This window comes from Danio aesculapii, chromosome 15 (genome assembly GCF_903798145.1).
Source record: "Danio aesculapii chromosome 15, fDanAes4.1, whole genome shotgun sequence".
Classification (NCBI taxonomy): Eukaryota; Metazoa; Chordata; class Actinopteri; order Cypriniformes; family Danionidae; genus Danio; species Danio aesculapii.
The window spans coordinates 3,541,522-3,552,289 of NC_079449.1; the positions used below are offsets into that span (position 1 = coordinate 3,541,522).

Sequence of the window (10,768 nt, forward strand, 5' to 3'; positions counted from 1 at the left end):
CTGAATGAGCACTGTGCTACGTCCGACAGATCGAACTACTATGTTTTTCTCTTCTTTTTAATTCTTTTATAACACATTTTATCAGCTTTTATTTTATTTTATTTTTACCATTTCTATTATTTGTTTTTATTTCTCTTTTACTTGTTTCTTTTATTCCTGTTTATGTAAAGCACTTTGAATTGCCACTGTGTATGAAATGTGCTATATAAATAAACTTGACTTGCCTTGCCTTGCCTATAATGCGATTCAAAAGCAGAAATAATAATAAAATAAAACATGAATCACAAAATATGGAACATATTTTTACAGTGTATTAAGATTTTGTTCAAAAATTGGTATTGCTGAATGACAGTGGAGCATTATTTCAGCAATGTTTTGACAATTTGTTCTCAGAACTGTTATTTAAATTAGACACTTCATATGTATATTATCATATATTATATTATTATCCTAAAAGTTCTAAATAAGCTATTTTAAAATTGGAAAACCTCTTAAGAGAGTGATTTTAGAATTCTGAAAACTTTAAATGGAGGAATTTAACATTTCTAAAAGATTATAAATATATATAATATGTTCTATAGGAAGTTTTACAACAATATATGTGTGCATATAGATTAGATTAGTCAGTATTAAAGCCAAATCTGGAGCTAATCAAACAATATAACTTAAGATATTGGTCCAAAATAGATACACACCAAATTTCATTCATTCATTCATTTTCTTTTCGGCTTAGTCTCTTTATTAATCTGGGGTCACCACAGTGAATGAACCGCCAACTTATCCAGCATATGTTTTTACGCAGCGGATGCCCTTCCAGCTGCAACCCATCACTGGGAAACATCCACACACACTCATTCACACAAATACACTACGGTCAATACCACATGTCTTTGGACTTGTGGGGGAAACCGGAGCATCCAGAGGAAACCCACGCCAACATGGGGAGAACATGCAAACTCCACACAGAAATGCCAACTGACCCAGATGAGACTCGAACCTGCAACCTTCTTGCTGTCAGGCGAACGTGCTACCCACTGCGCCACCGTGCAGCCCCACACCAAATTAATGTTTGAAAAGTATTACATTTAAAAATTTAATAAAAACAAAATATTAATTATAATTTTGTTGAAATGTTGTAGTTTGTCTTATTTTAATATTTCACATGAATTTAAATGCATTATCTTTCTATTTCTAAAGATGAATGACGACTTATTTTAAAAAATATTTCTGTTTAATAAATCGGTTTTGTTCAAATGCACTCAAATATATGACCGATATTCACTGAGAAATGGATAAAAATATTAATTTTCAGATTGAGGTGTACTCATTTATGAGCACTGTATATCAAACATTTATTCATTCATTCATTTTTCTTCGGGTTAGTCCTTGACTTTTCAGAGGTCAGCACAGTAGAATGAACCACCAACTATTCCAGCATATGTTTTAATACAGCGGATACCCTTCCAGCCGTAACCCAGTACTGGGAAACACCAATACACACTCATTTACACACACACACTCATACACTACGGCCTATTTAGTTAATCAATTCACCTATAGCGTATTTGTTTGGACTGTGGGGGAAACCGGAGCACCCGGAGGAAACCCACGCCAACACGGAGAGAACATGCAAACTCCACACAGAAATGCCAACTGACCAACCTGGGACTCGAACCAGCGGCCTTCTTGCTGTGAGGCCACAGTGCTAACCACTGAGCCATGAGTTTAATGACTAGAATGACTAAATATTTTAATATAAGTAAAAAGTTTTTAAGGAGCAGTTTCAAAATTGTAAGATGTCTAATAGACATGATTCTGACATTCTGAAAGCTCTAAAATGAGTGATTTTAAATTATAAATGTTCTCCAAAATGTGAAGTTTTATTTGATTGTTTGATGTTATCTCAACCGAAACTCAACGAGAGGGTGGGGCATAGAGTAGCTCCTCCCCTTTAAAAAAAACAGCCAATAGCTTTTTGTTTTCTGACAGCTCTGCCAGTGAGATTTTCTTGAAAGTTGAGAAGTTTCTTGAAAGGGGCGGGGCATGTCAGAGACTAGAGAGCATTTGATTGGTGTTAATGTGATGAGAAACTTAAGTATTAGCTGACGTTAATAAAACCATTGATCCATTTAGGCGGAAGTGACAAACTGCAAGCTTTACATGTTTATATCAGGTTTATATCTTCTAATCGCGAATTTTGTCACTGTTTTGGAGCCCACTAGATTAAAGACATCCGATACTAACATCTAAAAAACTTTATTTTATTTAATTAGACCTTTAAAACAGTGCTGTTGTATAATTCCTTTATAATGTATAAGTTCTCAAAAAAGTGACCTAAAATAGACCTAATAGAGTAATTTTACAGCTCAAAACTTTCTAAAATTAGTGATTTCAAAATTCAGAAATTTCTAAAATGAGCGATTATAAAATTCAGATTTTTAGGAATGTAATTAAACTTTTTTTTTGTAGAAATGGTTACATAAGTATACTATAATTATTTCGTAGTATTGATGTTTTTTACTGTGTGTGTGTGTGTGTGTGTGTGTGTGTGTGTTTGTGTGTGTGTGTCTGTATTACATAAATACACACTGTATGAATAAACACTATCTTTAATTTCACCCAGGTGAAAACAGGAAATAATGCTTATTTTATTCCTCATTATATGCTGTTTTTTTTTATTTATTATTATTTTTTATTAGAATATACAAAAGGTACACAATTTGAGAATGCAAATACAAAGAAAATGAAACAATAACAAAAATACAAAAAACAACAACAATACAATCAAGTACCGGCAGGTGCGTGTGTGTGTGTGTGTGTGTGTGTGTGTGTGTGTGTGTGCGCGTGTGTGCATGTAAAGGTAACTTGGTAAACAGGTCAGAGTACATACAAAAGGAACAATAACAGTCACTAAATGAAGCAAGTAACTTATATAAGGAGTGACAACAATGCTAGTGATATAATGATAGTAATAATGACAATTAACAGGCAAGAAAGGACAACAGAAATAATCATTAACAACAACCACTACAATAATAAAAATAATAATAATAAAAATAAATCCCAAGTACTACACCAACTACTACTACTACTACTACAGAGAGTTTCTAATGCTACAACTATTACTACTGCTACTACAGCCACAACCACTACTACTCCTACAATGTGTACTACTACTGAACCTATTACCACGACTACTACCACTGATACTACTACTACTACTACTACTACTACTACTATTATGTGCTGTTTTTATAAAAGTATGCTAGTGTTACACTAATGGTCCCAAACTCAATTACAGGAGGGCCGCAGCTCTGCATAGTTTAGCTTCAACCACCTCCAACTCACACCTGCTCAATAGTCTCTAGTAGTCTTGAACACCTTGATTAGTTGGATCAGCTGTGTCCCTCCGGGAATTGAGTTTGAGAACTATGGTTTACACTGAGGTCCGTCTGTATACAGTAATAAATGTCATTTGCTATTAATGAAATGTGCCTCTTTCTTTCTTGTGTGTTTGTGAAGGTGACAACAATAAACAGAAAAACATCTCGGCTGTTTTGGGTCGCAGTGTTACGTTCAGATGTACTTGGAACCTCAGTATTCCTGTTTACAGATTGTACATCCAGAAATTTGGACTTCAGCCTCTGTTCATCAATGGTTTTGATACTGACAAGGAGCTGGAAGTGTCTTCTGAGTACCGGGACAGAACAGAAGTGAACAAAGCTGAGCTCAGCATGGAGATGAGAAACATCAAACTTTCTGATGAAGGACTGTATGAATGTGTTGTTTTTGTCTCAACAAGCAGTCGTGATATATCCAAGATCTATCTCAAAATCACAGGTATGAAAAACATAGTGAACAGATGACTTAATTTTAGCTTAAAAGTTTGGTATGGTGAATTCAATTTACCTTTAGAAATCAACAACAGCGATAAATGCAGATTAATTAGCTTTTACTTTTTGCATTTTTTCAAAATAACACAATAAACGTCCACCAAACTACTTACAGATACTTTTATAAAAATGTAAAACAACACTGTAAAAAGTGATTAGTTACTTTACTCTAAAATAGGTGAGTAAACCTGATGTACACTCAAAAACATAATGTTTGCTGTTTGTTCAAACTACTTATTTAAAATTAGCTTAAAACAACACAATTCTTGAGGGTTTTTTTGCGACAACTTAATTTTTTGATGTTCAATCCACTTTAATTAAATAAAAACTAATAAATTAAATTCCTTCATGTTTTCCCAACACAAATTGATTGTATGGAACCCAGCATTTTTAACAGTGTAACTTGGAATTGTTGAGTTGACTTAATTATTATAATTATGCATTATTCATTTACTTAATCATTTTAGGACAACAACTTTACTCACTTTTTCATGTAAAGTCAACTATTTGATGTTTACAGTGCATCTGCATACTTTGCTTACACTTTTAACACTGATGTACTCAAAGCATCACAGTATACACTTGAAAAATTATTAATTGGATTTACTCCATTTCTTTAAGGTAAGTGGTTGCAAACAGTTTATATGAGCTGAATTTAAACAAACTAATTAAATTGGGTAACGTTCAACTTAATTTGTTGGTTTAAATTCAGCCCATATAAGTAGTTTGCAACTGTAACCCCTGCCAGTCCTACACTACCCAACTTGTTCCAAGTGGAAATAGTACTGGCAACTCTTTGCATGGGAGTCAGTTGCTCTAACAAGTCGCTAGAGCATCTTTAGAGGTCAGAGGAGTGAGGTTTACCTGCACAGCACTTTACTAGCTGGCCTCTGTTACACTCATCTTCCTTAACCTCACTACCATCTGGGTCACGGCACAAATGTAACTCTGCTGGTCCTACACTAGCCAACCCGCTCCGAGCTGAGATCGAACCGGCGACTCCCCACATGCAGTTGGTTGCTCAACCAAGGAAGCTAAAGACCACAGCCTATATCGTCTGTCGCTAGAGCACCTTTAGAGGTCAGAGGAGTGAGGTTTACCTGCACAGCACTTTACTAGCTGGCCTCTGTTACACTCACCTTCCTTAACCTCACTCCCATCCAGGTCACGGCACTAATGTAACCCTGCCGGTCATACACCACCCAACCTGCTCCGAGCTGGGATCGAACCGGCGACTCCCCACATGCAGTTGGTTGCTCTACCAAAGAAAGCTAAAGACCACGGCCTATATCTTCTGTCGCTAGAGCACCTTTAGAGGTCAGAGGAGTGAGGTTTACCTGCCCAGCACTTCACTAGCTGGCCTTCGTTACACTTACCTCCCTAAACCGCACTCCTGTCCGGGTCACGGCACCAATGTAACCCTGCCGGTCATACACCACCCAATCTGCTCCGAGCTGGGATCAAACCGGTGACTCTCCACATGGAGTTGGTTGCTCTACCAAGGAAGCTAAAGACCACGGCCTATATCGTCTGTCGCTAGAGCACCTTTAAAGGTCAAAGGAGTGAAGTTGACCTGCACAGCACTCCACTAGCTGGCCTGTGTTACACTCACCAACCTAAACCTCACTCCCATCCAGGTAATGGCACCAATGTAACCCCACCGGTCCTACACCAACCAACACATTCTGAGTGGGAATTGAACCGGAGACTCTCAGCATGGAGTTGGTTGCTCTACCAAGGAAGCTAAAGACCATGGCCTACATCGTCTGTCGCTAGAGCACCTTTAGAGGTCATTGGAGTGAGGTTTACCTGCACAGCACTTCACTAGCTGGCCTCCACTTAACTTACCTCCCTAAACCTCACTCCCGTTTGGGCCACGGCACTAATGTAACCCTGCCGGTCATACACCACCCAATCTGCTCTGAGCTGGGATCAAACCGGTGACTCTCCACATGGAGTTGGTTGCTCTACCAAGGAGGCTAAAGACCACGGCCTACATAGTCTGTCGCTAAAGCACCTTTAGAGGTCATTGGAGTGAGGTTTACCTGCACAGCACTTCACTAGCTGGCCTCCACTACACTTACCTCTCTAAACCTCTCTCCGGTCCGGGTCACGGCACCACTGTAACCCCTACTGGTCGTACACCATCCAACCCATTCCGATTGGGAATCGAACCAGCGACTCTTTGCATGGAAGTCAGTTGCTCTAACAAGGAGGTCAGAGGAGGTCAGAGGAGTGAGGTTTACCTGCACAGCACTTCATCAGCTGGCCTCCGCTACACAACCACTTATCCTAAAAATTGAGTAAATCCAATAAATCAGTGTAGCACTTGAAATACAATTATTAATATAAAATTAATAATAATAATGACACATATTTGAATACATTTGAAGAAAGCTAACACATTCTGGCAAATTAGTACATTATAAATTAGAATTATGTCTGAGAAGTCCAAGAGTAAATAAATCATACTGAAACATTAAAAGCATTACATATAAAAATACACTTCTCCTTTTCATTTACTTCCTTTATTTTTACACCTCATAAAACTTACTCAAATGTAATTCTCAATATGAATTCGGCTGTCAGTGATGCATATCCCTCAAGTGTCTTTTAGTACGATTAAAATCTGAAATATAATTTGCATATATTTAAATATATATTCACGAATGAGTACTTGCTTTATTGGCATACGCACGTCTGTCTGCGGGGGCGCGCGTGCGTGTGCTTGTTGGAAACTCACTGCTGACTCAGACATTTGTACCGTGCTTCATAGGGAAGTGAAACATTAGGTTGGAAACCTCTGCAGATCTTTTAAATGTCACTTATTCTGCTGTTTTCTCTGCTTTTTTAAAGCCGAATTCACCACTCCTGAATTGAAGTCCGAATGCAGCGAGAGTGACGGTGCTAAAAAGGGCCGGAGCTGTCAGCTGAGCTGCTCATCAGAGGGCGGGTACCCCGTGAGTGACGTTATGTGGTCGGGGCTTAACCAGAGCAGGATTAGAGTCCTCCAAAACGAGACTGCAGAAAATTCGACGTCCAAAACATGGAGTGTCAAACAGACCATCAACTACACCTGCGAGCATCCCATCAATGTCAGCTGTGACATAGGAGGCTCTGATTCCCTCACCATCACTATATGTAAGTGTTAATAGTATGCTCATACTTTACATCACTAATCCTACTAAACACCTAAACACAACTACTACCTTAATAACTATAAATAATCAGCAAATTGGGAGGTTATTGAGCTACATTTTTGCATTGTGTACCTTAAAATAAAGTGTGACTGGTTTAAAAGAAAAAAAACTATTTTATTGTTTAAAGAGCCCCCATTATGCATCATAAAAAGGTCATATTTTGGTTTTGCGCTCTCCAACAACAGTCTGATCAGCATGCAAGGATAAAACACACATTCATTGTTTTATAATATGCGTTTATTTTACCTGATTATCCCAACGACTCCCATACGATTCGTTCAGCGATTCATTTGTTCCCAAACCCCTCTTTAGTGCGAGGCTAATCTGCCCTGACTGGTCCGATGAGCCAGTCTGTTGCGATTGGTCGACTGCGTTTAACATGAGACTGAAAGAAACACCCACCACGGAGAGTAGCACAGAGTATGTGAGAGCCCAATGCAGAAATGCAATAAAGCAATGCAGTTAAACGCCAGCAAATTACTCTACTATTAACCACAACTCCAAGTAATAATAATGACACACATTCAGTATTAATCCACACAGCTGCAAAAGTATTTTGACAATTGACAGAGTGTGTTACACATCAGCATGTGTAGGAACAGCTGATGGTGGCCATAGCAAAGACTAGAGGCAGAGGATCGCAAGTTCACTAACGCATGTAAATTGGTAAAGGAAGAAGCACGCGTCACGTTTTGAACATGGTTTTGGACACAATATGTGAATAGTCCCATGAAGGTTTAACCTGAGAGATACAGTAGAAGCACTGATCTATAATAGATAAATGTTACAACGCACAATTAAATACATATTTTTCACAAAACGAGGCAACAATTTTCATTTAAATGATATGGTCCGGAGGAAGAAGAAACTGGTCTGTATGAACTGCAGCAGTTACTGACAAAATCCCACACATAGTAGTCTCTGCTGCTCCTTCAATAGCAAACGGCCGACGAATCCCGTGTTGCAGCATAGGTTATTGTATCAATCGTTAGAAAAATGACGGGTTGGCTATACTATGGTGTTCTTTAAGCTTTTATTCCCCTCAGCCGAATCTCCATCTGTCAGTGATCGTCATCTTCAGTCATGATCAGTCTCGTGATCCCCCGCGTCTCCGCTAGTGTGTGGAGGGAAAGCGCGTGCACTTTTTACCAGATCTGGAACTACATATTTGGTGATGTATCGTATCGACGTCGATGCGTTCAAGCAAAATATCCAAACCCAACTCGAATCATTCATTCGACTCTGAGTTGACTATTTCGCTAATGAATCAATAGTTTTAAACATGCTGCACTTTCAGATTTAAACCTCAGCTGGATGTTTTCATTCACCTAGTGCTGTGTTACACACTGCATGAAAGCTCATTTTCCCATAATAGGGCCTCTTTAAAAATTTTACATTTTGTATTTTTTCACATTATGTTTCTCGAAAAATGTTCGCAATTCCTCTTTATTATTGTTGCATAGTTTTTTTTGCATATTCTATTTATTTTACATTGCAAATGTTATTAATTTATTTATACGTACACGTTTCCCATATTTTCCATGGACTTCCATGACTCCCTTATGCTGTTGTCACACCAGACGCGTAAGTAGACGCGTGAACATTTTGAACATTTCATTCGCGCGTCAAATTTACTTCATTCGTGCATCAAATTCACTTCACAATAGATCTGGATTCGTGTCATGGGCATGGCTTCTGTCTGCCCGGTGACTCTAGTTTCGTTGCTAAATGGCTAACATGGATTTCATTGAGAAAGTATCTGTGTTTATGTGCTTTAGGACAGCTGAAAAACAGCGTAGATTCGTTCGGCGCCGTGTCTAAGTCCACTAAATCCTTTCAGAGGTCCACCAGCTCTGTGAGTTCATCAACTCCTCCAGAAACTATACCTGGATAATGGACGCTTTCAACAGTGCTTTAAACTAAACCGAGCTCAGTTTGATGAACTGTTGTCCAGTCTCGGCAGCAGGATTTCCCCTCAGTACACCAACAACAGACACTACGTCATAATCACACCCCTACAAGAACAAACTCCAAGTTGGTTAATGCGGCGCGAATGTCCACTGAAGTCAAGCGATGAAATATGCGTGAAATACGCGTCAAATGCTCAACTCGCTCCGCTTCATTCGCCCAAATGGTGTCATTAGAGCCGCCTCATTCACACGAATCACACTGCAGGATGTTTATTTCGCGTCTTTGCATTGACTTAACATGTAAATCACTCGCGCTTACTGCTTCATCCGTGTCTGGTGTGAACGCAGCATAACAGTTACCAGTTTAAGGGAAAACATAAGGGGGAAAAATAAAGGGCTATTATGCGAAAATCACTTTTATAAGGGGTTTAAACACAATTGAGTGGCAACAATCAGTAATTATAAGCAGCTTCTAATGGTTAAAATGTATTTATTTTATTTTTGTATAATCACACTTGATAAAAACAGTCTCCAGAAACACTTTGATTGACATTGTCCCTTTGAACGTGTCATCAGAGGGGAAGAGCCTCCCTCTCTCCCTCATTAGCATATGACTTTAGTCTTGTTTTTGAATCTGCCACTATGCTGACACATAGGCATCTGTAGCTCCGCCCTCCTTTGAAAGTAGCACAATCTCATTTGAATTGAAAGTGACAGTCACCAAAACGCCACAATTAGGATCAAAGCCTAAAAGGGTCAGTTTCAGAGAGTTATACAACATTATTTGTGTGCTATATTTAGCTGAAACTTCACACACACACACTCTAGGAACATCAGACTTATTTTAGATCTTGTTAAAAGCGGCATAATATGTCCTCTTTAATAGCTATGTGTTTTTTTTTGTTTTTTTTTTAGGTGAAGCTGAATCTTTTCCTCTGAAGGTGATTGTGGCCATTGTGTTTGTGCTTGTGTTTGTCACGCTTTTAATTATTGTCTGCATAATGCTCTTCTGTAGAAGACGAACGCCACAACCATATCGCGCAGGTACACAGACACACACTGAAGTATTAGAAATCACCCAAACATCTTCAAATCTTCATCAAACATCCCCTGAATGTGATTTGTATGCTCTCTCTGCAGATCCTCTGGTGGACGGTGCTCATATTCCCTTAGAGTAAGTATCATCTCATTGTCTCATGTCACTTTCAAAGCAATACTTCCCCCCCAAAAATGACATTACATTAATAATAAATCAGCCGGGTGTATGAGTCCATGTTTCTCAGGCAGTTATAATAAATAGGCTAAAGCTCACATATACAGTTATTGACAAAATGGTTCACTATCCATATTAATTCTTAATCAAATATTTCCCAAGTGCTGATTATTATTTTTTACACATTAGTTAATATTAGTAAGTATATTTTTACATATTAGTGTATTGTAACATATTATTTTTTGTAATTCATTTCTAATAACTGAATGAGTAAGTAATATTTGACTATATATTTTTCAAGATACTACAGTAGTATTCAGCTTAAAGTGACATTTAAAGGCTTAACTAGTTTTTAATTTGTTGAATTAGGCAAGTCATTGGACAACAATGGTTTGTTCTATAGCCAGTTGAAAAGAAAAAATCTTAAGGTGGCTAATATACTCAACCACAGCTGTTTTTACATAAAAAACAATTACTCTAAACTAAAGTCTTTCTCCAGAAGGAAAATATATCCAATATAGCCAATCAGATTGCTTTATGCAATTACACCTG

The 10,768-nt window shown here is 38.1% G+C and overlaps 1 protein-coding gene across 1 annotated transcript in view; it reads left to right on the forward strand.

The window, feature by feature from the left end:
* The window catches only part of LOC130242042 (CD276 antigen homolog), a 29,219-nt gene extending 19,038 nt beyond the window's left edge, over nt 1–10,181 (forward strand). The window contains exons 4-7 of the mRNA XM_056474061.1: nt 3,523–3,840; nt 6,750–7,034; nt 9,919–10,047; nt 10,144–10,181. Coding sequence (XP_056330036.1) covers nt 3,523–3,840; nt 6,750–7,034; nt 9,919–10,047; nt 10,144–10,181 — 770 coding nt within the window. The remainder of the gene's footprint in view (nt 1–3,522; nt 3,841–6,749; nt 7,035–9,918; nt 10,048–10,143) is intronic.
* Nucleotides 10,182–10,768: the final 587 nt, after the last annotated feature.